The sequence below is a fragment of the Hypanus sabinus genome, chromosome 6 (assembly GCF_030144855.1).
Source record: "Hypanus sabinus isolate sHypSab1 chromosome 6, sHypSab1.hap1, whole genome shotgun sequence".
NCBI lineage: Eukaryota > Metazoa > Chordata > Chondrichthyes > Myliobatiformes > Dasyatidae > Hypanus > Hypanus sabinus.
Genome location: NC_082711.1, coordinates 11,737,532 through 11,761,681, shown reverse-complemented (window position 1 = coordinate 11,761,681; position 24,150 = coordinate 11,737,532). Strand labels below are relative to the sequence as shown.

Sequence of the window (24,150 nt, the reverse complement as noted above, 5' to 3'; positions counted from 1 at the left end):
CTAAATTTACTCTCCCGAATCTTGAAGCTGTGGCCTTTAATTCTAGTTTCACCTACAACTGGAACAACTTTCTTACCTCTATCTTATCTATTCCTTTCATAATATTTTAGGTTTCTATAAGATCTCCTGTCATCCTTTTGAATTCTAGCCAGTACTGTTCCAGGTGACTCAATCTCTCCTCATAGTCTAACCCCCCCTTCTCTGGAATCAACCTGGTGAACCTCCTCTGCACCACCTCCAAAGCCAGTGTATCCTTCCTCAAATACGGAGAACGAAATGCACGCAGCACTCCAGATACGGCCTCACCAGTACCCTGTACAGTTGCAGCATAACCTCCCTGCTCTTAAATTCAATCCCTCTAGCAACGAAGGCCAACATTCCATTTACCTTCTTGATCGCCCTCTGCACAGCAGCATTATTTACCATTTAAACAATAATCTGATCTTCCATTTCTCTTTCCAAAGTTGATGACCTCACATCTGTCAGACCCTTGCCCACTCACTTAACCTATCTGTATCTCTCTGCAGACTCTCCATATCCTCTGCACAATTTGCTTTTCACTCAATTTAGTGCTGTCAGCAAACTCAGATAAATCACACTCTGTTCCCTCTTACAGTTCGTTAATGTATATCATGAACAGTTGCGGGCCCAGCACCGACCCCTGTGGCACACCACTCACCACTGATTCTTAATCAAAGAAACACCCATGTATCCTACCTCTCTGCTTTCTATTGGTTAACCAATTCTCTAACTATACTAATATGTCAACCCCAACTCTATCCCATTATAACAACACACACAAAATGCTGGTAGAACACAGCAGGCTAGGCAGCATCTACAGGGAGAAGCACTGTCGATGTTTCAGGCCAAGACGTCGACAGCACTTCTCCTTATAGATGCTGCCTAGCCTGCTGTGTTCCACCAGCATTTTGTGTGTGTTGTTCGAATTTCCAGCATTTGCAGATTTCCTTATGTTTGCTCTATCCCATTATAAATCTTTTATGTGGCACCTTATCAAACGCCTTCTGGAAATCCAAATAAATGGTGTTTCGTCACCATTTCGCTGCAGTCTTCCCCTTGACTGTAAAGTTTTAGATCCACTGCATGCCACCATGATACAACTTGCCAGAATCTTCTACATCCTTCCTATAATGGGACAACCAGAACTGAACATTATACTCCACATGTGGTTGAACCAGAGTTTTATAGAGCTGCAACATTACCTCGTGGCTCTTGAACTCCAATCTCCCAACTAATAATGGCCAAGTTATCATATACCTTCTTAACTATCCTATCAACTTGCATAGGTTTCTATTCATGTCCCTCTGTCCCATTGACGCTCTTTGACCAAGTCTCTTGATACTGTTAATGCAATGATTTAAACATAAAACGTAGAATAGTACAGCACAGTACAGGCTCTTCGGCCCACAATGTCGTGTGGACCCTTAAACACTGTCTCCTGTATAACCCCCCACCTTAAATTCCTCCATATACCTGTCTACTAGTCTCTTAAATTTCACTAGTGTATCTGCCTCCACCACTGACTCAGGCAGTGCATTCCACACACCAACCACTCTCTGAGTGAAAAACCTTCCTCTAATACTCCCCTTGAACTTCCCACCCCTTACCTTAAAGCCATGTCCTCTTGTACTGAGCAGTGGTGCCCTGGGGAAGAGGCGCTGGCCGTCCACTCTGTCTATTCCTCTTAATATCTTGTACACCTCTATCATGTCTCCTCTCATCCTCCTTCTCTCCAGAGAGTAAAGCCCTAACTCCCTTAATCTCTGATCATAATCCATACTCTCTAAACCAGGCAGCATCCTGGTAGATCTCCTCTGTACCCTTTCCAATGCTTCCACATCCTTCCTATAGTGAGATGACCAGAACTGGACACAGTACTCCAAGTGTGGCCTAACCAGACTTTTATAGATCTGCATCATTACCTCGTAACTCTTAAACTCTATCCCTCAACTTATGAAAGCTAACACTCCATAAGCTTTCTTTTTCTTTCTAAATCTTTTTATTATTATTAGTAATATGGACAGAATACAAATGATATATTGATAAAGAAATTACCAACATACAAATTCCATTACATATGAAAAAAAACATACATAATAGTTACAATATAAATGAGTTTACCAAGACATAAGCCATAAAATATATGTATGAACATGGTAAGTCTAAATATTTCATAATATATGATATAAAAAAACAGAAAAAAGAAAAAAATATATATATAATGCAAAACTAGCTAATCTACTAATCTAATAACTAATATAGAAGAAAAAAGAAGCAATAAAAAAGAGAGAGAAAAAAAAAGGGGGCTGTTTATAATATCTCACAAAAATAAATATTCATCAATGCTGTCACTTCCGGTCCTCTCAACGTACATAAGCTAAAAGCTGGGAAATCAAATGAACTTGGCACAGGGTCATATTACATCATATGAAAATGTTGAATAAATGGTCTCCATAACTTTTCAAATTTAATAGAAGTCTCAAAAGCACCACTTCTAATTTTTTCTAAATTTAAACATAACATAGTTTGAGAGAACCAATTAAATACAGTGGGAGGATCAATTTCCTTCCAATTCAACAATATAGATCTTCTAGCCATCAGAGTTAGAAATGCAATCATTTGACGGAAGCTTTCTTAACTACCCTATCTACCTATGAGGCAACTTTCAGGGATCTATGGACATGTACCCCCAGATCCCTCTGCTCCTCCACTCTACCAAGTATCCTGCCATTTACTTTGTACTCTGCCTTGGAGTTTGTCCTTCCACCTCACACTTCACTGGGTTGAACTCCATCTGCCACTTCTCAGCCCACTTCTGCATCCTGTCAATGTCTCTCTGCAATCTTTGACAATCCTCTACACTATCCACAACACCACCAACCTTTGTGTTGTCTGCAAACTCACCAAGCCCCCCCTTTTACCCCCACATCCAGGTCATTAATAAAAATCATGAAAAGTAGAGGTCCCAGAACTGATCCATGTGGGACACCACTAGTCACAACCCTCCAATCTGAATGTACTCCCTCCGCCACGACCCTCTGCTTTCTGCAGGCAAGCTAATTCTGAATCCACCTGGCCATACTTTCCTGGATCCCATGCCTTCTGACTTTCTGAATAAGCCTACCGTGTGGAACACATTACATTTACCATGGCAATGTAATCCAGTAATCCTTTGTCCAACCGGTAGTTCAGCATGTGGTTCTCCAGATGACATTTTCTGCACTCCCCTTCCACTCACCAGGGTCTCCTGCTTCCCAACTCCCTTCCACTCAACTTCCCCTCAAACCACACACCATTCTGACTTGGAAATCTGTCATTGTGTTAAAATTCTGGAGATCCTTCCCTAATAGCACTGTGGGTGAACCACACCTCAAGGACTACAATAGTTCAAGGAGACAGTTCATGCCACCTTCATAAACCTGTTATACAAAAATCTATCTAATTGTGTCTTAAGTACAGTGTATATTAAATGATGTAGCCTCTACTGCTTCCCTATTCCACACTGGGAAAAGCAATTTCTCCTCATCTCCATCCTAAATCTATTCTCCTGAATCTTGATGTTATGTCTCCTAGTTCTAGTCTCACTCACCAGTGGAAACAACTTTCCTGCCTTGTATTTACCCCTTTCATAATTCTATATCTTTCTAAAAGATAGCCTCTCATTCTTCTGAATTCCAGAGGGTATAGCTCATGCAACTCAATTTTTCCTCATCGGCTAACACCCTCATCTCTACAATTAACTTGGTGCACTTCCTCTGCACCATTTCCAGAGTCAGTATGTCTTTCTTCAAGAGTTCCATGCACACCGGTTGTATGCATGCTGCTGGTTTAGTCTTGTGTTTAATCATGACATCACTGTGCAAGGCTTTGAAAATAATTCAGAGAACTGAGTGTATTTTGCTGATTTCTCTGGAAGATTTGTGGTCAAATGGGAATTCAATAATGGCTGTCTCAATGGTGCCCCCTGCTACTGCTACACTCAGTGACCACTTTATTAAATTCATCTGTGCTTCCGCTCAGTAATGCAAGTATCTAATTAGCTAATCATGTAACAGCAACTTAATGCATAAATGCATGCAGATGTGGTCAAGAGATTGAGTTGTTGTTCAAACGAAATTTCAGAATGGGGAAGAACTGTGGTCAGAGTGGCTTTGACCTTGGAGTGATTGTTGGTGGCTGGTGGGGCAGTTTGAAGCTAATTAATCTAAATCCCTTCTGCCTATATAGAATCCATATCCCTGAATTCTCTGCATAGAACATAGTACAGGTCAGAACAGTACTGGCACTTTGATCCACAATGTTGTGCTGACATTTTAATCTATTCCAAGATTAATCTAACCCTTCCTTCCTACATGGTCCTCTGTTTTGCTATCATCCATTTGCCTAAGTCTCTTAAATGTTCCTAATGTATCTGCTGTACCACCACTCCTGGCAATGCGTTCCACACACCCACCACTCTATTCACCTTGGATATCTCCCCTATACTTTTCTGCAGTCACCTTAAAATTAAATCCTGTCATATTAGCTATTTCCACAATGGGACAAAGGAGCTGGCTGTCTACTCTGTGCTCTTTTTGACTTCTACACCTATTAAGTCACCTCATAGGTAATTACAAACATGAGATTCAGCAGACACCGGAAATCTTGAGCAACAGCATTGGGGAACTGATCAAGTCAGTCAGCAGCTATGGGTGTTTAGTGTGCATTGCTGATGAGTGTTCATATGTTTCACAGCCTCTCTTCAGGCCCTTATTCACACCTGTCTTTGTAAATGTCCTGAATAGTGTGAAGTTCACATCTACAGATGCGCTGGGCTGTCCACACCACTCTGCAGAGTTTTGCGATTAAGGGAAGTACAGTTCCCGTACTAGGCAGTGATGCAGTCATGCCCCATAGAAAGTTCTTAGAATTTGGTGACCATAAACATCTCTATGATTTTGGGGTGGGAGGTTCTGCACCCCATTGTTTTGGTTGGGATGGGGCTGCATCCTAATGTTTGGGATGGGATGGGTGGTTCCCCACTGTTTGGTGAGGAATGGGACTATATCCCACTGTTTTGGTTGGGATGGGACTGTACCACTATTGTTTGGGCTGGGATGGGTGGTCCCCCACTGTTTGGTGAGGAATGGGACTATATCCCACTGTTTTGGTTGGGATGGGACTGTACCCCTATTGTTTGGGCTGGGATGGGATGGTTCCCCACTGTTTGGTGAGGAATGGGACTATATCCCACTGTTTTGGTTGGGATGGGACTGTACCCCTATTGTTTGGGCTGGGATGGGATAGTTCCCCACTGTTTAGGGTGCGATGGGACTGTACTCCTCTGTTTGGGTTGTTTCCTTGCATCGCTCTGCATTTGGTTCCAACTTTATCTACAAAAAGCCGATATTGACAAGGACAACAAAATGACCCTTGAAGAAGTGAAGCAGTTCTTGCACCTGATGAATATAGAAGTGGACAGTATGCATGCAAAGGACCTGTTCCGGGTAGAGTACTGTATCTTATAGTTCAGCTTTATCTGTCACATGTACATCGAAACAGCAAAACATACAGTGAAATCTGTCATTTGCGTCAATGACCAACACTGTCCAAAGAATGTGCTAGGGGCAGCTCACAAGTGTCACCAAGCTTCCAGCACCAAATTAGCATGCCCACAACTTACTAACCCAAACATGCACATTTTTGGAATGTGAGAGGGAAAGTAGAGCAGTCGGAGGAAACCCACACAGTCACAGGGAGTCCTTACAGATTGTGGCAGGACCCAAACCCTGAACTACACTCCCGTGTCGCAACATCTCCCCTGGTAATTGGATGTTCCTGGACTGTCAGATTTTTTCACTAACACCCAGCAACAGGCATTAATAATGTCATTTAGCTGGAAAGGGTACAGACAAGAGGAACCGGAGGACTTGAAACTTAGATAGGCTAGAACTATTTTTCTGGAACACTTTGATTTCTCAAGGTTCTGGTAAGTTTCCCCCCTCCCTCCTCTCTCTTTCTCCAATCCCCATTCTGGTTCACCTCTCACCTGCTTTCCTTTCTTCTGTGAGCCACTCTCCCTCCTGTCAGATTCCTCCTTCTTCAGCCCTTTACCTCTTCCACCTATCATCTCCCAGCTTCTCACTTCATCCCCCTCCGCATCCATCTATCTTCCCCCTCACCCGCTCTCACCTATCACCTGCCAATCTAACTCCTTTACCAGAGCATTGGAGAGGGATAGGAACAGACAAGTTAGGGAAACGTTTAATTGGAGTAAGGGGAACCATGAGGATATCAGGCAGGAAATTGGAAGCATAAATTAGGTGAGTAGGTTTGCGGATGACACGAAGATTGGAGGAGTTGTGGATGCAGGCTGCAGAGTTGGGCAGAAAATTGGCAGATGGAGTTCAATCCGGACAAGTGTGAGGTGGTGCATTTTGGAAGGACAAACCAGAAGACTGAGTACAGGATTAATGGTCAGTTACTTAGAGTGTGGATGAACAAAAGGACCTTGGGGTTCAAATCCCTACATCCCTTAAGGTTCATTAATGGGGATTGAATTCAAGAGTAGAGAGGTCATGTTGCAACTCTACAAATCTCTGGTGAGACCACACTTAGAGTATTGTGTTCAATTCTGCTCACCTCCTTATAGGAAGGATGTGGAAGCTATGGAGAGAGTGCAGAGGAGATTTACCAGGATGTTGCCTGGTTTGGAGAACAAGTCATATGAAGCAAGGTTAACAGAGCTGGGGCTTTTCTCTTTGGAGCGTAGAAGAATGAGAGGGGACTTGATAGAGGTCTACAAGAGTATGAGAGGCCTAGATAGGTTGGATAGTCAGTACCTGTTTCCCAGGGCACCAATAGCAAACACCAGAGGGCATATGTACAAAATTAAGGGAGGGAAGTTTAGGGGAGACATCAGGGGTAAGTTTTTTACACAGAGGGTTGTAAGTGCCTGGAATGACTTGCCAGGGATGGTGGTGGAAGCTAAAACATTAGGGGTATTTAAGATCCTCTTGGACAGGCACATGGATGAAAGAAAAATGGAGGGTTATGGTGTAGTGTGGGTTTAGTACTTTTTTTATAGATTATATGGGTAGGCACAACATGGAGGGCTGAAGGGCCTGTACTGCGCTGTAGTGTTCTATGGTTCCGTGGAAACAGAGGTTCTCACGGAAACATACCGAAGAAATGTGGCAAATGTTAAGAGGATATTTGCATCGGGTTCTGAGTAGGTGAGTTCCAATGAGACATGTAAAGGATGGTAGCGTACAAGATCCGTGGTGCACAAAGGCTGTTGTAAATCTAGTCAAGAAGAAAAGAAGAACTTTCGAAAGGTTTAAGAAACTAGGTAATGATATGAATTTAGAAGAGTATAAAGCTAGCAGGTAGGAGTTTAAGAATGAAATTCGGAGAGCCGGAAGAGGCCATGAGAAGGCCTTGGCGGACAGGATTAAGGAAACCCCAAGGCATTCTACAAGTACGTGAAGAACAAGAAGATAAAACATGAGAGGATAGGACCAATCAAGTGTGATAGTGGAAAAGTCTGTATGGAACCAGAGGAAATAGCAGAGGTACTTAATGAATACTTTGCTTCAGTATTCACTACAGAGAAAGATCTTGGTGATTGCAGGGATGACTTGCAGTGGACTGAAAAGCTTAAGAATGTAGATATTAAGAAAGAGAATGTGCTTTAGCTTTTAGAAAGCATCAGGCTGGGTAAGTCACCAGGACCAGGCGAGATGTACCACAGGCTACTGTGGGAAGCGAGGGAGGAGATTGCTGAGCCTCTGGCGATGATCTTTGCATCATCAATGAGGATGGTAGAGTTACTGGAGCGTTTGAGGGTTGCGGATGTTGTTCCCTTATTCAAGAAAGGGAGTAGGGAAAGTCCAGGATTATATAGGCCAGTGAGTCTTACTTCAGTGTTTGGTAAGTTGATGGAGAAGATCCTGAGAGGCAGGATTTATGAACATTTGGAGAGGCATAATATGATTAGGAATAGTCAGCATGGCTTTGTGAAAGCCAGGTCATGCCTTACGAGTTGAGTCTTTTGAGGATGTGACTAAACACATTGATGAAGGAAGAGCAGTACATGTAGTGTATATGGATTTCAGCAAGGCATTTGATAAGGTACCCCATACAAGGCTTATTGAGACAGTAAGGAGACATGGGATCCAAGGGGACGTTGCTTTGTGGATCCAGAACTGGCTTGCCCTCAGAAGGCAAAGAGTGGTTGTAGACAGGTCATTTTCTTCATGGAGGCTGGTGACCAGTGGTGTGCCTCAGGGATCTGTTCTGGGACCCCTACTCTTTGTGATTTTTATAAATGACCTGGATGAGGAACTGGAGGGATGCATTAGTAAATTTGCTGATGACACAAAGGTTGGAGGTGTTGTGGATAGTGTGGAGGACTGTCAGAGGTTACAATGGGACACCGATAGAATGCAAAACTGGGCTGAGAAGTGGCAGATGGAGTTCAACCCAGATAAGTGTGAGGTGGTTCATTTTGGTAGGTCAAATATGGCAGAATATAGTATTAATGGTAAGACTCTTGGCAGTGTGGAGGATCAGAGAGATCTTGGGGTCTGAGTCCATCGGACACTCAAAGCTGCTGTGCAGGTTGACTCTGTGGTTAAGAAGGCATACGGTGCATTGGCCTTCATCAATCGTGGGATTGAGTTTTAAGAGCTGAGAGGTAATGTTGCATCTATATAGGACCCTGGTCAGACCCCACTTGGAGTACTGTGCTCAGTTCTGGTCGCCTCACTATAGGAAGGACATGGAAACCATAGAAAGGGTGCAAAGGAGATTTACAAAGATGTTGCCTGGATTGGGGAGCTTGCCTTATGAGAATAGGTTGAGTGAACTCGGCCTTTTCTCCTTGGAGTGATGGAGGATGAGCAGTGACTTGATAGAGGTGTACAAGATGATGAGAGGCATTGATCGTGTAGATAGTCAGCTTTTTCCCCAGGACTGAAGTGGCTAGCACGAGAGGGCATAGTTTTAAGGTGCTTGGAAGTAGGTACAGTGGAGATGGCAGGGTAAGTTTTTTATGCAGAGAGTGGTGAGTGCATGGAATGGGCTGCCAACGACTGTGGTGGAGGCAGAAACGATAGGGTCTTTTAAAAGACTCCTGGATGGATATATGGAGCTTAGAAAAATAGAGGACTATGGGTAAAGCCTAGGTAGTTCTAGGGTAGGGACATGTTCGGCACAGCTTTGTGGGCCGAAGGGCCTGTATTGCGCTGTAGGTTTTCTATGTACTCCCCCTCCCCCCATCTTCCTATTCTAGAGTCTGTCCCCTTCTTTTCCAGTCCTGGTAAAGGGTCTCAGCCCGATATGCCGACAGTAGATGCTGCCTGGCCTCCTGCATTCTTCCAGCACTTTGTGTGTGTTGCTCCACTGATCATAAGTCTATATAACATTTAGAGCAGAATTAGAGCATTCAACCCATCAAGTGTGCTCCACTATTCCATCATGTCTGATTTATTATCCCTCTCAACACCATTCTCCTGCGCTATCCCCATAACCTTTGACACCCTGTCTAATCAAGAGCCTATCAACCCCTACTTTAAATGTACCCAATGTCTTAGCCACCACAGCCATCTGTGGCAATAAATGGTCGTCCTTGTCTTCTGAGTTTGTGCCCTCTGGTCCTAGACTCCCTCATTATGGGAAACATCCTCTCCACACCCACTCTATCTCAGCCTTTCTATATTTGATATGTTTCAATAAGATTGCCCCCCCCCCATTCTTTTCTGCTTTTTTTCCTTTCGTAACTATGCGTATTACGTGCTGTGTGCTGTTGGTGCTGTGTTTTGCAATTTGGCCCCAGAAAAACACTGTAGTTATAGTCATGTGTGGTTAAATGACAATTAAACTTGAACTTTTTCTAAACTCCAGCGAGTGCAGGTCCAGAGCCATCAAATGCTCCTCAGGCATTAACCCTTTCATTCTTGACATCATTCTCATGAACTTCCTCTGAACTCTCTTCAATGTCAGCACATCCTTTATCAGGGGTCAAACCTGTAGTGAATTGTTTGCTATTAAATAAAACCAGCACAAATTCACTAGCTGTACAATTTCTTATGTTCCTTCCTTGTAACTATCTTTGACCTCTCCTCCCATCCCTTAGAAATGTGACAAATCGAATGACGGAACAATCCATGGCAAGGAGATCGAAGAGTTTTACAAACTCCTGACTGAACGTGAGGAGATTACCACCATCTTTGAGGCCTACACTAACAAGGAGAAGCTAATGAGTGTGGAGAAGCTGACAGAGTTCCTGAGGAAGGAGCAAAGAGAGAATGTGACCCAGGAGTATGCAGCAAAGATCATCAAGACTTTTGAAGTGAATGAAACGGGTAAGTTACACCTTAGAGTGGGGATGTTTTAGATACCTCCTCTACCTAATAGCGTGGTAACTGAGTGTATGTTCATGGGCTTCTGCTGCTGGAGCCCATCATTTCAAGGTTCGATATGTTGTGCATTCGGAGATGCTCTTCTGCACACCACTGTTGTAACACGTGGTTATTTGAGTTACTATCACCTTCCTGTCAGCTTGAACGAGTCTAGCCATTCTACTGTGACCTCTGTCATTAACAAGGCATTTTCACCTACAGAACTGCTGCTCTCTGGATACTTTTTGTTTTTTGCACCATTCTTGGTAAACTCTATTGTCACCAAACAATTGATACTAGAGCGTACAATCATCACAGCGTTATTTGATTCTGCACTTCGCACTCCCTGAAGTACAAATCAAAGTAAATATAATAAAAATTTAAATTATAAATCATAATTAGAAAAGAGAAAAGGCAAAGTAAGGTAGTGCAAGTCAGGTCCGGATATTTGGAAGGTACGGCCCAGATCCGGGTCAGGATCCGTTCAGCAGTCTTATCACAGTTGGAAAGAAGCTATTCCCAAATCTGGCTGTACAAATCTTCAAGCTCCTGAACCTTCTCCTGGAGGGAAGATGGACAAAAAGTGTGTTGGCTGAGTGGGTCGTGTCCTTGATTATCCTGGCAGCACTGCTCCGGCAGTGTGCGGTGTAAAGTGAGTCCAAGGATGGAAGATTGGTTTGTGTGATGTGCTGGGCTGTGTTCACGATCTTCTGCAGCTTCTATTCTATTCCAGACTATTGTGTGTGAAAATCCCAGGAGGTCAGTAGATTCTGAGATACTCGAACCACCCCGCTGGCACCAGCAATTATTCCACAATCATTTGGACCACATTACTTCCCCATTGTGATGGGTAATCAGAACAACTGAAACATCTCCATGCTTTTAAGCATTGAGTTGGTGCCACATGATAGGCGGACTAGATATTTGCATTAAAGAGCAGGTGTACAGGCATATCTAATAAAGTTGCCATTGATTTTAGATCTGCACTGCTCAAGAATGCTGTGCCAAACTAGAAACTAAGCACCTAACTAAACTAATCCCTTCTGTTTACATAATGTCCATATCCCTCCATTCTCTGCATATTCATGTGCCAATCTAAAAACCTCTTCTTTCGTGGGTACTAGCATCCGTAGTATCCAACACGTCTTCAAGGAGCAGTGCCTCAGAAAAGCGGCATCCATCATTAAGGATACCTACCACCCAGGACTTCTCATTATTTAACATCAGGTAGGAGGTACAGAAGCCTGAAAGCATACACTCAGTGATTCAGGAACAGCTTCTTCCCCTCTGCTATCTGATTCCTAAATGGACATTGAATCCGTGTACACTACCTCAATTTTTTTTTTTAATTTCTGTTTTTACACTACTTATTTTAATTTAATATACATATATATACTTGCTGAAATCCAGTGTTTTTCTATATTTATCACATATTGCATTGTACTTGGTACTACAAAGTTAATGAATTTCACAATCTGTGCTGGTGATATTAAGCCTGAGTCTGGTTCTGTTGTATCTGCCTCCACATTACCCCATGCAACACCATTCTCTACCCCAGGCACCCACCATTCTCTGTGTGAAAAACTTGTCTTGTGCATCTCCTTTAAACTTATCCCCTCCCACCTTAGACTCATTTTCAAGGAATCTACAGCTCACATTCTCAGTATTATTTATTTTTGTGATTTGATTTTTTTTTTAAAACACAATTCATATTTTCTGCATATAGGTTGTTTGTCTTTCTTATTCTTAGTTTTGTTCAGAAATTTTATTGTATTTCTTTATTTTCCTGTAAATGCCTACAAGAAAATGAATCTCAAAATAGTATATGGTGATATACGTACTTTGATAATGAATTTACTTTTAACTTTGAACTTTAAATTCATGCCCTCTCATATTTGACGTTTCTTCCTGGATAAAAGATTCTTAATCTACCTGACCTCGTTCTCTTGTAATCTTACAAACTTTTATCAGGTCTCCCCGCCCACCAGCCTCCGCTGTCCCACAAAAAGACAGCAGACAGTAGGTGCAGGAGTAGGCCATTCGTCCCTTCTGGCCAGCACCGCCATTCACTGTGATCATGGCTGATCATACACAATCGGTACCCCGTTCCTGCCCTCTCCCCATATCCCTTGACCCCGCTATCTATAAGAGCTCTATCTAACTCTCTCTTGAATGCATCCAGAGACTTGGCCTCCATTGCCTTCAGTGGCAGAGCATTCCACATATCCACCACTCTCTGGGTGAAAAAGTTTTTCCACATCTCTGTTCTAAATGGCCTACCCCTTATTCTTAAACTGTGGCCTCTAGTTTTAGACTCACCCATCATGCCTCCAGCATGTCCAATCCCTTAATAATCTTATATGTTTCAATCAAATCCCCTCTCATCCTTCTAAATTCCAGTGTATACAAGCCCAGTTGCTCCAATCTTTCATCATATGACAGTCCCGCCATTCCGGGAATTAACCTTGTGAACCTACGCTGCACTCCCTCAATAGCAAGAATGTCCTTCCTCAAATTTGGAAACCAAAACTGCACACAATACTCCAGGTGTGGTCTCACCAGGGCCCTGGACAGCTGCAGAAGGACCTCTTTACTCCTATACTCAATTCCTCTTGTTATAAAGGCCAGCATGCCATTAGCTTTCTTCACTGCCTGCTGTACCTGCATGCTTGCTTTCATTGACTGATGTACAAGAACACCTGGATCTCATTGATAAACATCCAAGTTTGTCCAACCTCTCCTCATACCTCATGTTCTCTAATCCAGGCAGCATACTGGTAAACCTCTTCTGCACCCTCTCTAAAGCTGCTACAACAGTCTTGTAATGGGGCAACCAGAATTGCCTGCAAGTCAAGATGTGGTAATTAGAATGGCCGCAGGTACAAAAACATTCTAAATTCAGAGGTTACTGGGAAAAGGCAAGAGAATGAGGTTGAGAGAATAATAATTCAGCCATGATTGAATGGGAGAGTGGACTTAATGGGGCAAAAGGCTTACTTCTGCTTCTTATATACAACCCTTTTCTATCCCTTTAAATCCTGGAGACTCCAGGTCAGTCCTAAAGGGTTGGGAACCCCTTCTTCCAAACCTTATCATAAACAAAGAGGCATGGTAGCATAGCGGTTAGTGCACCAACGGTCATCGATTCCCCCCCACTGTCTGTAAGGTGTTTGTATGTTCTCCCCATGACCGTGTGGGTGTCCTTCAGGTTGCTCCAGTTTCCTCCCGTGTTCCAAAGACATACGGGTTAGGATTAGTAAGTGTGGGCATGCTGTGTTGGCGCAGGAAGCGTGGCAACACTTGTGGGCTGACCCCAGCACAATTCTTGGGCTGTGTTGGTTGTTGACTCATTTCACTGAATGTTCCTATATTTCAATATACCTGTGACAAATAAAGCTAAACTTAAGAAATCATCATCTTAAATGCAGTGTAGATATGACATGAATGATAATAACAGCGGTTTATTTTGTTGTTAGCAAAGAGTGATTTATTCATGACCAAGGACGGGTTTCTATTCTTCCTGATGTCACCGGCGGGGGACGTTTTCAACCAAGAACACAACAAGGTGTACCAAGACATGACGAAGCCGCTCAATCAATATTACATTTCTTCCTCACATAACACCTACTTGTCCAAGGATCAGCTGGAAGGCCCCAGCAGCACCGAGGCCTACATCAGGTACTGGTGCCCCTTTGCAGAAGGGGGTTTGGGATCCGATGGGAAGCAGAGGTTTCACTGAGGAGTTTCTGACTAATGCTGGGGGGAGCCGGAGAGGGATTTCCCCAGGGAGGTACAGAAAGGGTCTTAGCATTAGTACAAGAGGACTGGAATCTAAATGCAAGGATGTCCTGTTGAGGCATGTGAAGTGTTAGTCAGGCCTCATTTAGGATATTGTGAGCAATTTTATTCAGAGATGCAGAGCAGGCCCAGCAAGCTGCAACCCCAGCCTCATTACAGGACAACTACTAAGCCATACAGCATTTGGATGTGGAAGGAAACCCACATGGTCACGGGGAGAAAGTATAAACTCCTTACACTTTAGGGCCCATACCTAAGGAAAACTGTGCTGGTCCAGAGGAGGTTTGCAAGAACAATGTCAAGAATAAAAGGCCTAATGTATGAGGAGCATTTGATGTCTCTGGATCTATACTCGATGGGATTCAGGGTTCAGAAAGATAAGGGGGAGAGGTGTAAATTTTGGTATCCTACTAGATAGAGTGAACATGGAGAGGATGATTCCAGTAGTGGGTGAGTCTAGGATCTGAGAGCACAGCCTCAGAATACAAGGACAACCTTTTAGAACAAAGCTGAGAGGGAAATCCTTGAGCGAGGGAGTAGTGAATCTGTGGAATTCATTGCCACAGATGGCTGTGGAGGCCAAGTCATTGGGTATGTTTAAAGCAGGGGTTGTTGGGTTCTTGATCAGGAAGGCAATTAGGGGTTACGGGGAGAATAGGGTTGAAGAAAACTGATTGAATGGTGGAGCAAGCTCAGTGGCCCAAATGTTCTAATTATGCTCCTGTGTCTTACCATTTTACAGCTTTACGGTGTATGGTTATTGTGGGCCCAGCATAGTGAAAGACAAGTGTCCAATGACCATAATTATTGCTCTGTGACCCTTAAACCATGCCAAAATCGGTGATATCATAGACAGTGAAGATGATAAGTGGCTGAGGAATGGCAAATGCAGTTCAATTCAGATAAATGCAAGGTATTGCATTTTCAGAAGTCAAGCTAGGATAGAACTTTCACGGTGAATGCCAAAGCCCTGGGGTGTATTGTAGAATATATTGTCATTCAACCGTACACATGTATACAGCTAAACAAAACAACCTTCATCAGGGACCAAAGAGCAAAACACCACATATATCAGACATAGCACATAAAATAATATTAACAGGTAATGAAAATACTCTGTAGATGTGCAAATTGACATAAAGGGCATATACAATGTATAGTTAAATATACAACCTTATAATGCTACTGACACTGTCATAAATAATGTGTACTGGCTGGTAGCAGAGTGTTCAGAAGTCTCACAGCCTGGGGGAAGAAGCTGATACCCAGCCTAAAGTGCCATCACAGGAAGGCATTTGGCACACTGGCCTTCATCAAGTCGCTGAGTACAAAGGTTGTGACATTATGTTTCAGTTGTACATGACGTTGTTGAGCCCACACATAGAGGATTATGTTAAGTTTTGGTCACCGTGCTGCAGAAATGATGAAAAGAATGTAGAGGAGATTTGCAAGGATGTTCCCAGAACTCAAGAGCCCATGTTAAAGGCTGGACAGGCTGGGATTTTTTTTCCCGTGAAACATGGGAGAATGAAGAGAGATCCTATAGAGGTATATAAAATCTAAAGGGGCATAGATAGGGTCAATCACAAAGTCTTTTCTCTAGGGCAAGGGAAACATGAACTAGAAGGTATAGCTTTAATGTGTGAAGGCAAAGATTTAATAAGAACCCAAGGGCCAAAATTTTCACCCAGTCAGTGGTCCAAATGTAGAACGAGCTGCCAGTAAAAGGAACTTATTTGGGCACACTGATAGGAAATGTTTAGAGCAGGGGTTCCCAATCTTTTCTTATGCCATAGATCAATGCCGCTAGGGAAGGGGCCCTTGGACCCCAGGTTGGGAACCACTAGTTTAGAGGGATATGGGACAAGCTTAGATGGAAATCTTGGTCAGTAAGGACTATTTGTGCCAAAGGGTCTGTTTCTGCACTATATGACTCCATAACCATGGCATTACAAAGTGTTTATGGAGGTTTAGTAAGGTTTGATAAGGTTCCCCATGGTTGGCTCAGAAAATCAAGAGGCACGGGATCCAGGGAAACTTGGCTGTGTGGATTCAGAGTTAGCTTGATCAACAAAAGGCAGAAGGAACATATTCAGTGGTCTGGGACCCCTGTTCTCTGTGATTTTTATAAATGACGGATGAGGAAGTGGAAGGATGGAGTTGTGGATAGTGTGGAGGGTTGTCATAGGTTTCAACAAGACATTGATAGGCCTGAGAAATGGCAGATTGAGTTAACTCTGGAAATAGGTGAAGTGATTCACTTTGGAAGGTGGAATTGGAAGACAAAATACAAGGTTAATGGCAGGATTCTTAGCAATGCAAAGGAACAGAGGGATTTGGGGGTCCACGTCCATTGATCACTCAAAGTTGCCATGCATTTTGATAGGGTGGCCTCAGAAAGGATATGGAGTGTTGGCCTTCATTAATCAGGGGAATTGAGTTTACCAGCCGTGAGGTAATATTACAGATCCAAAAAACTGGTTAGACTGCACTTGGAGTATTATGTTCAGTTCTGGTCACCTCATTGTAAGGATATGGGAGCTTTAGAGAAAGCAGATGAGATTTACCAGGATGCTGCCTGGACTACAGAGGATAGAGTGAGCGAGCTAGGGCTTTTCTCTTTACAGAGAAGGAGGGTAAGAGGTTACTTCATTGAGGTGTAAAGATGATGAGACATAGATTGGGTTGACAGCCAGAGACCTTTTCCCCCCAGGGCAGAAATGGCTAATTCGAGGGAACATAATTTTAATGTGATTGGAGGAAAGTATAGTTAAGTTCTTTACACAGAGAATGGTGGGTGTATGGAACACCCTGTCAGGGGTAGTGGTTGAGATAGATACAATAGGGATACTTAAGACACTGTTAGATAGGCACATGGATGATAGAAAAATGGAAAGCTGTGTTAGAGGTGGTGGGGTGTAGGTACTTCTCTACCAAAGACACATCTCTGAGCAGGTGATGGATGGTTGTATGAACTGCTGGTACATATCATATGTCCTGGTTATGTGACCACTGACGCTGAGCAGACATTCTCAGAAGAGTTAACACAAAGGCAGGGAAATCTACACATACTGGAAAACCAAGCAACACACACAATGCTGGAGGAACTCAGTAGGCCAGGCAGCATCTATGGAAAAGAGTAAACAGTCTCGGCCTGAAACAGTGACTATCTACTCTCTTCCATAGATGTTGTCTGGCCTACTGAGTACTCCAGCATTTTTCTGGTGCTTGAATCTCAGAAGAGTATTGATAATGGCTGGGGTCACCCATCTTGTAAAGAAACTGCCCAGAAGAAGGTATGACAACTACTTCTGTAGAAAAATTTGCCAAGAACAATCATGGTAATAGTAAGCCATGATTGCCCACGTCATACAACATGGCAAATGACAATGATGATGTTAGAGGGAAGGGTAGGATTGATCTTGGAGTAGGTTTGAAGGCTAGTCAAAAGGCTTGTATTGTGCTGTAGTGTTCTAAGTTCTATCTATCTCATGAACAGTGCACTCAGTAAAGGCTGCCGCTGTGTGGAACTGGACTGTTGGGATGGATCAAACGGAGAGCCAGTCATTTATCACGGCTACACACTTACCTCAAAAATCCTCTTCAAGGACGTCATACAAGTGATAAATAATTATGCCTTTAAGGTAAGCTGCCGTTGCACCATGCAAACCTTCCATTGTGGACTGCATATCTGCTAGTTGGAAGGTTTGTTTGGAACTGACAGGAGGGTTGGGGAACTGAGTAAACTGATTAAAAAGGAGTCCATCACCCATCTTTCACATTTTGTATTCTTTCCAACCAGACAGGAGATGTGCATTTCCTTGCCCAAATCCATTACTTCACACTTCATTTTAATTAGAATCTGAATCAAGTTTAATATCTCTGGTCTGTGTCATGAAATTTGTTGTTTTGCAGCAACAGTACATTGCAATGCATAATAATAAAAAACCTTAAATTACGATAAGAAATATATATAATTAAATAAGTAGTGCAAAAAGAGAGCACAAAAAGGTGTGGTAGAGTATCCATTCATTGTCCATTCTAAATTCTGGTGGCAGAGAGACCAGAATGTACCTCCTCCTTAATGGTAATAATGAGAAGAGGGCATGTTCTGGATGACTGGGTGATGGGAGTCTTTAATGATGGATGATGTCTCCATTCCTTATGAAGTTCTCGATACTGTGGAGGCTAGTGCCCATGATGGAGCTGGCTGTTATGACTTCTTGCAGGTTTTTCTGATCCTGTGAATGCCCCAACTCCCTTTCCAGACACTGTTGCAAGCAGTTAGAAGACTCTCCATGGTACATAGGTAGAGATTTGTGAGAGTCTTTGCTATAGCATTGTACAGCACAGAATCAGGCCCTTCAGAATCAGGTCCATGCTGACCAAAGTTCCTATCCAAGTTAATCCCATGTGCCTGCAATTGAGCTTGTATCCCTCCAAGCATTCCTAATGCAGTACTTGCCCAATAATTGTAATTGTACCCATCTCTTGGATGGCAGGGTGGAGATTCGTTCCTACCAAAGGAGGTGTAAGGTGCTCCTTCTCTCCACTAGCCTGCAGACCACCCTTGGACAAGGTGTAGCACCTGCTTGGCCCCTCCTCTCTCCCCCCCCCACCCCCCGAATCAGGTCATATGAAGCCATGGGAGCAGGAGGTGGATGGTCGTATGAACAGCTGGTGTATATTACAAGTTCTGTTAAAGACACTGCCCAGAAGAAGACAATGGCAAACCACTTTGTAGAAAAATTTGCCAGGAACAATCATGGTCATGGAAGGACTATGATCTCCTACAAACAAATGAACCCATCTCTAGCACTTCCTGTGGGAGCTCATTCCATATTCCCACCACTCAGGTCCTCTAAATCTTTCCCTCTCATCTTAAACCAATGCCCTCTTGACCTTGGACACTTCACTCTGGGAAAAATGTCTACTGCATCAATGCCTCTCATAATCTTATAAACCTATGTAAGATCATCCTTCAGCCTCCTTCAACTCCAAGGAAGACAGTCCCAGCTTCTCTCCTTATCACTTGAGCTTTCCAGCCCAGGCAGTTTTCTTCTTAATCTTCTCTGCAACTTTCCTAATCACATCCTTCCTACAGCGTGGTGATCAGAACTGCAGGTGCACTCCAAGTGAGGTCTCACCAAAGTTTTGTACAATAGTAATACAACGTCCCAACTCAGCCACGGCCAATAAAGACAAGTGTGCCACACACCACCTTCACCATTCTGTCTACTCTAGATTAAATTTCAGTTGCCTCTTGACAACTGACTAGATAATTTATTGTCTTGTGACTTTAAATTAAGTCCTGATGACACTCTGACTAGAGAACATCACTGTCTGGTAAGGAGGTTCTACGCACAGTCACAAGAGGCTGCAGTGTGTGGATTCAGTCAGTTCCAACACAAGCACATGCTCTTCCACCATAAAGAAGGTGCCATCCTTTACTGAAGACCCTCACCATCCAGGACATATCCTCTTCTCATTACATTCTCATCAGGGAGGAGGTACAGGTAAAGACACACATACAATGATTCAGGAACAGCTTTTTCTCCTCTGCCATCAGATTTGTAAATGGTCAATGAACCCCTGTACACTACTTCACTATTTCTCTTTTGCGTGATCTATCTATGTAAATAGTGTCATATATATAATGTTCTAAGGTCAGTGTCAACCACATGGCCAATTTTTGTATCCTCTGCAAATGTCTACATAATATCCCCTATCTAAAACATTAACATATAATAAAAGGCTAACCAAAGCACTGGGGATTGCCTAAAGTAATAGACTGCCTATTAATCAATCCTGTCACTGAGCCAACTTGTGCTCCTGTTTGTCACTCTCCCTCGGATCACATGGACTTCTGCCTTTCTGACCAGCCTGTCATGAAGCTTGCTAAAGTTGACCTCATTAAATGCACTACCCTTAGCAACCTTTAGGTTTTCTTCTCAAAATCTCTTGTGTTTACTAAAGATAGACAAATTATCCTTAACAAACCCACACTGTCTGGCCCTAAATACTCGGTGCCTTTGTAACTGAAAGTTTATAATGTTCCTCAGAACTGATTCCAGTCATTTACCCACCACAAACATCAAACTAACAAACCTGTAATTACATGATTTATTCCTTATGAAAGAAAAATACGACATGAGTAGTTCTGCAGTCCCTCAGTTTGCTCCTGTAACCAGAGGTGATAAAATCAGAATCAGGCTTATTACTACTAAATAATAGTAGTAATTAAGGATTAAGGATGACAGATTAACTTTATTTGTCACATGTACAGTACATGGAAACATATAATGAAATGCACTATTTTATGACAATGACCAAGACAGTCTGAGGATGTGCTGGGGACAGCTCATAACTGTTGCTAAGCTTCTGGCATCAACTTAACATGCCCACAACTTATTAACCCTACCCTGCACATCTTTAGAATGTGGGAGGAAACTGAAACACCTGGAGGAAACACATGTGGTCATAGGGAGAACGTACAAACTTACAGGCAATGGGGGGTGTTGAACACTACCTATTTAAAGCGCTACATTAACTGCTATGCTACCGCTAAGTTATGTGTCAGAAAATCTGTTGTTTTACAGCAGTAGTACAGTGTAAAGGCATTAAAAAATCTTATAAATTACAATATAAACAAATAGTGCAAAATAAAGAATAATATTGTTCATGGCTTTGTGGACTGTTCAGAAATCTGATGGTGAAGGGGAAGAAGTTGTTCCTGAATCATTGAATATGGGTCTTCAGGCTCTTGATGGTAGTAAAGTGAAGAGGGCATGTCCTGAATGCTGAGGGATCTTAGTGACAGATGCCAACTTCTTCAGCCATTGCCTCTTGAAGATGTCCTTGATGAGGAAGCCTGTTTCCACAATGGAGCTGGCTGAGTCTACAACTGCCTGCACCTGTGGGTGACGCGGTAACGTAGCAGTTAGCATAACGCTTTTACAGTTTTAACGTGGTTCAGTTCCTCACTTTGTAAAAAGTTTGTCCATCCCCCTGTAACTGCATGGGTTTCCTCCAGCTGCTCTAGTTTCCATAAGACCATAAGGTATAGGAGCAGAAGTAGGCCATTCAGCCCATTGATTCTGCTCCGCCATTCAATCATTGGCTGATCCAATTCATCCAATCATCCCCACTCTACTGCCTTCTCCCCATACCTTTGATGCCCTGGCTAATCAAGAATCTATCTATCTGTGTTTTAAATGCACCCAATGACTTGGCCTCCACAGACGCTCATGGCAACAAATTCCACAGATTTGCCACCCTCTGACTAAAGTAATTTCTCCACATCTCTGTTGTAAATGGACGTCCTTCAATTCTGAAGTTGTGCCCTCTTGTCCTAGAATCCCCTACCATGGGAAATAACTTAGCCATATCTAATCTGCTCAGGCCTTTTAACATTCTGAATGTTTCTATGAGATTCCCCCTTCATTCTCCTGAACTCCAGGAAATACAGCCTGAGATCTGCCAGACGTTCCTCACATGGTAACTCTTTCATTCCTGGAATCATTCTCGTGAATCTTCTCTGAACCCTCTCCAATGTCAGTATATCTTTTCTAAAATAAGGAGGCCAAAACTGCACACGATACTCCGAGTGTGGTTTCACCTGTGCCTTATAGAGCCTCAACATCATATCTCTGCTCTGATATTCTATACCTCTAAAAATTAATGCCAACATTGCATTCACCTTCTCAACCTGGTCACCACCAAGTCTGTCTGCAGGCTCTCTGTTTCCTCAACACTATCTGCTCCTTCACCTATCTTTGTATCAGCAGCAAATTTAGCCACAAATCCATTAATCCCATAGACCAAATCATTGAAATACATCGTAAAAAGCAGCAGTCCCAACACCAACCCCTGTGGAACTCCACTGGTTACCAGCAGCCCGCTAGAATAGGATCCCTTTATTCCCACTCTTTGTTTTCTGCTGATCAGCCAATACACCATCCATGCTAGTAACTTCCCTGTAATTCCATGGGCTCTTCTTGCTAAGCAGCCTCCTGTGCAGCACCTTGTCAAAGGCCTTCTGAAAATCCAAGTACACCACATCCACTGCATCTCCTTTATCTACCCTGCTTGTAATTTCCTCAAAAAATTGCAGTAGGTTAGTCAGGCAGGATTTTCCTTTCAGGAAACCATGCTGGTTTTGGCCTATCTTATCATGTGCCTCCAGGCAGTCTGTAATCTCATCCCTAACAATTGATTCCAACAACTTCCCAACCACTGATGTCAGGCTAACAGGTCGACAGTTTATTTTCTGCTGCCTCCCTTCCTTCTTAAATAGTGGAGTAACATTTGCAATTTTCCAGTCATCCGGTACAATCCAGAATCTATCGATTCATGAAAGATCATTGTTAATGCCTCCGCAATCTCTCCAGCTACTTCCTTCAGAACCCAAGGGTGGATTCCGTCAGGTCCAGGAGACTTATTCACCCTCAGACCATTAAGCTTCCTGAGCACCTTCTCAGTCATAATTTTCACTGCACATGCTTCTCTTCCCTGACACTCTTGAATGTCCGGTATACTGCAGATGTCTTCCACTGTGAAGACTGATGCAAAATACGTATTCAGTTCCTCTGCCGTCTCTGTGTCTCTCATTACAATACCTCCAGCGTCATTTTCTGTTGGTCCTATTATCTACCCTCAACTCTCTTTTACCCTTTAAATATTTAAAAATAGCTTTTAGTATCTTCTTTGTTACTAGTTGCCAGCTTCCTTTCATAATCCATCTTTTCCTTCCTAATGACCTTCTTAGTTTCCTTCTGCAAGTTTTTAAAAGCCTTCCAATCCTCTATCTCCCCACTAGCTCTGGCTTCCTTGTCTGCCCTCTCTTTGGCTTTTACAGTCGGCCCTCCTTGTCCGCAGGTTCCGCATGTGCAGATTCAACCTACCATGGATCGGGAAAACCTGGAAGTTCTCTCTCCAGCACTCGTCATTTGAGCATGTACAGACTTTTTTTCTTGTCATTATTACTTAAACAATATAGTATAACAACTATTTACATAGTATTTACATTGTATTAGGTACTATAAGTAATCTAAAGTTGATTACTTATAGTACAGGCAGTTGTACACAAGTCAGAACAGATACATCCTGTGTTGTTTAGCGTTAGTCAAATGTTTGTCTTAGTATATAGTATATATCTTACCTTTCTATGCATATAAAACACTTAAGAAACATATATATTTCAATAATTAAACCACTGCGTTGCTTAGTAATAATTGTAGTTTTCATTGGGGTAGGCCGTTCACGTGCTCCATTATTCTCACTTTATCCTTTAAAATTGTTCCGATCATTGACTGACTGTAGCCTAACGATTTTCTAATGACATATGGCGTTTTGCCTCTTTCCGATCACTTGATTATTTCTACTTTATTTTCAATTGTGATTGTTTTCCATCAACAGAACAGAAACACTGTGGATTCAGCAGCAGCCATGGGTGGTGGGTCTGGAGCTCCCCAGGAATACGAGCTACGAATTCTCATCTTGAGGTCCAGTACTGGCCTGGTTTTCCCAATCCACTTTCATGTTAAAATCCCCAACAATTATCATGACATTGCCTTTCTAAAACACCTTTTCTATCTCCTGCTGTAATCTATCTCTCTCTCTCTCTCTCTCTGTCTCATACACACACACGCACGCACGCACACACACACACACACACACACCCTTATTTTAAAACAGTGGCCCCTAAGAATATTGGTCTTGGTTTATTATGATCACACATACCAAAGTAGAGCAAAAAGGTTTTTTTTGCATACCAACATTCCACACTTAAACAGGAAAACAAATGCAGAGCATTAATATACTTTATTAGGCACACCAGCCAATCATATGGCAACAACCCGGTGCATAAAAGCATGCAGACATGGTCAAGAGGTTCAGTTGTTGTTCAGCCCAGCCATCAAAATGGGGAAGAAATGTGATCTCAGTGACT

General features: G+C 42.8%; 1 protein-coding gene across 1 annotated transcript in view; it reads left to right on the top strand.

Annotated features, from left to right (window-relative positions):
* plcd1a (phospholipase C, delta 1a) overlaps positions 1-24,150 on the top strand; it is a 111,602-nt gene that overhangs the window by 73,415 nt on the left and 14,037 nt on the right. The window contains exons 4-7 of the mRNA XM_059971717.1: positions 5,379-5,507; positions 10,139-10,367; positions 13,880-14,081; positions 17,701-17,845. Coding sequence (XP_059827700.1) covers positions 5,379-5,507; positions 10,139-10,367; positions 13,880-14,081; positions 17,701-17,845 — 705 coding nt within the window. The remainder of the gene's footprint in view (positions 1-5,378; positions 5,508-10,138; positions 10,368-13,879; positions 14,082-17,700; positions 17,846-24,150) is intronic.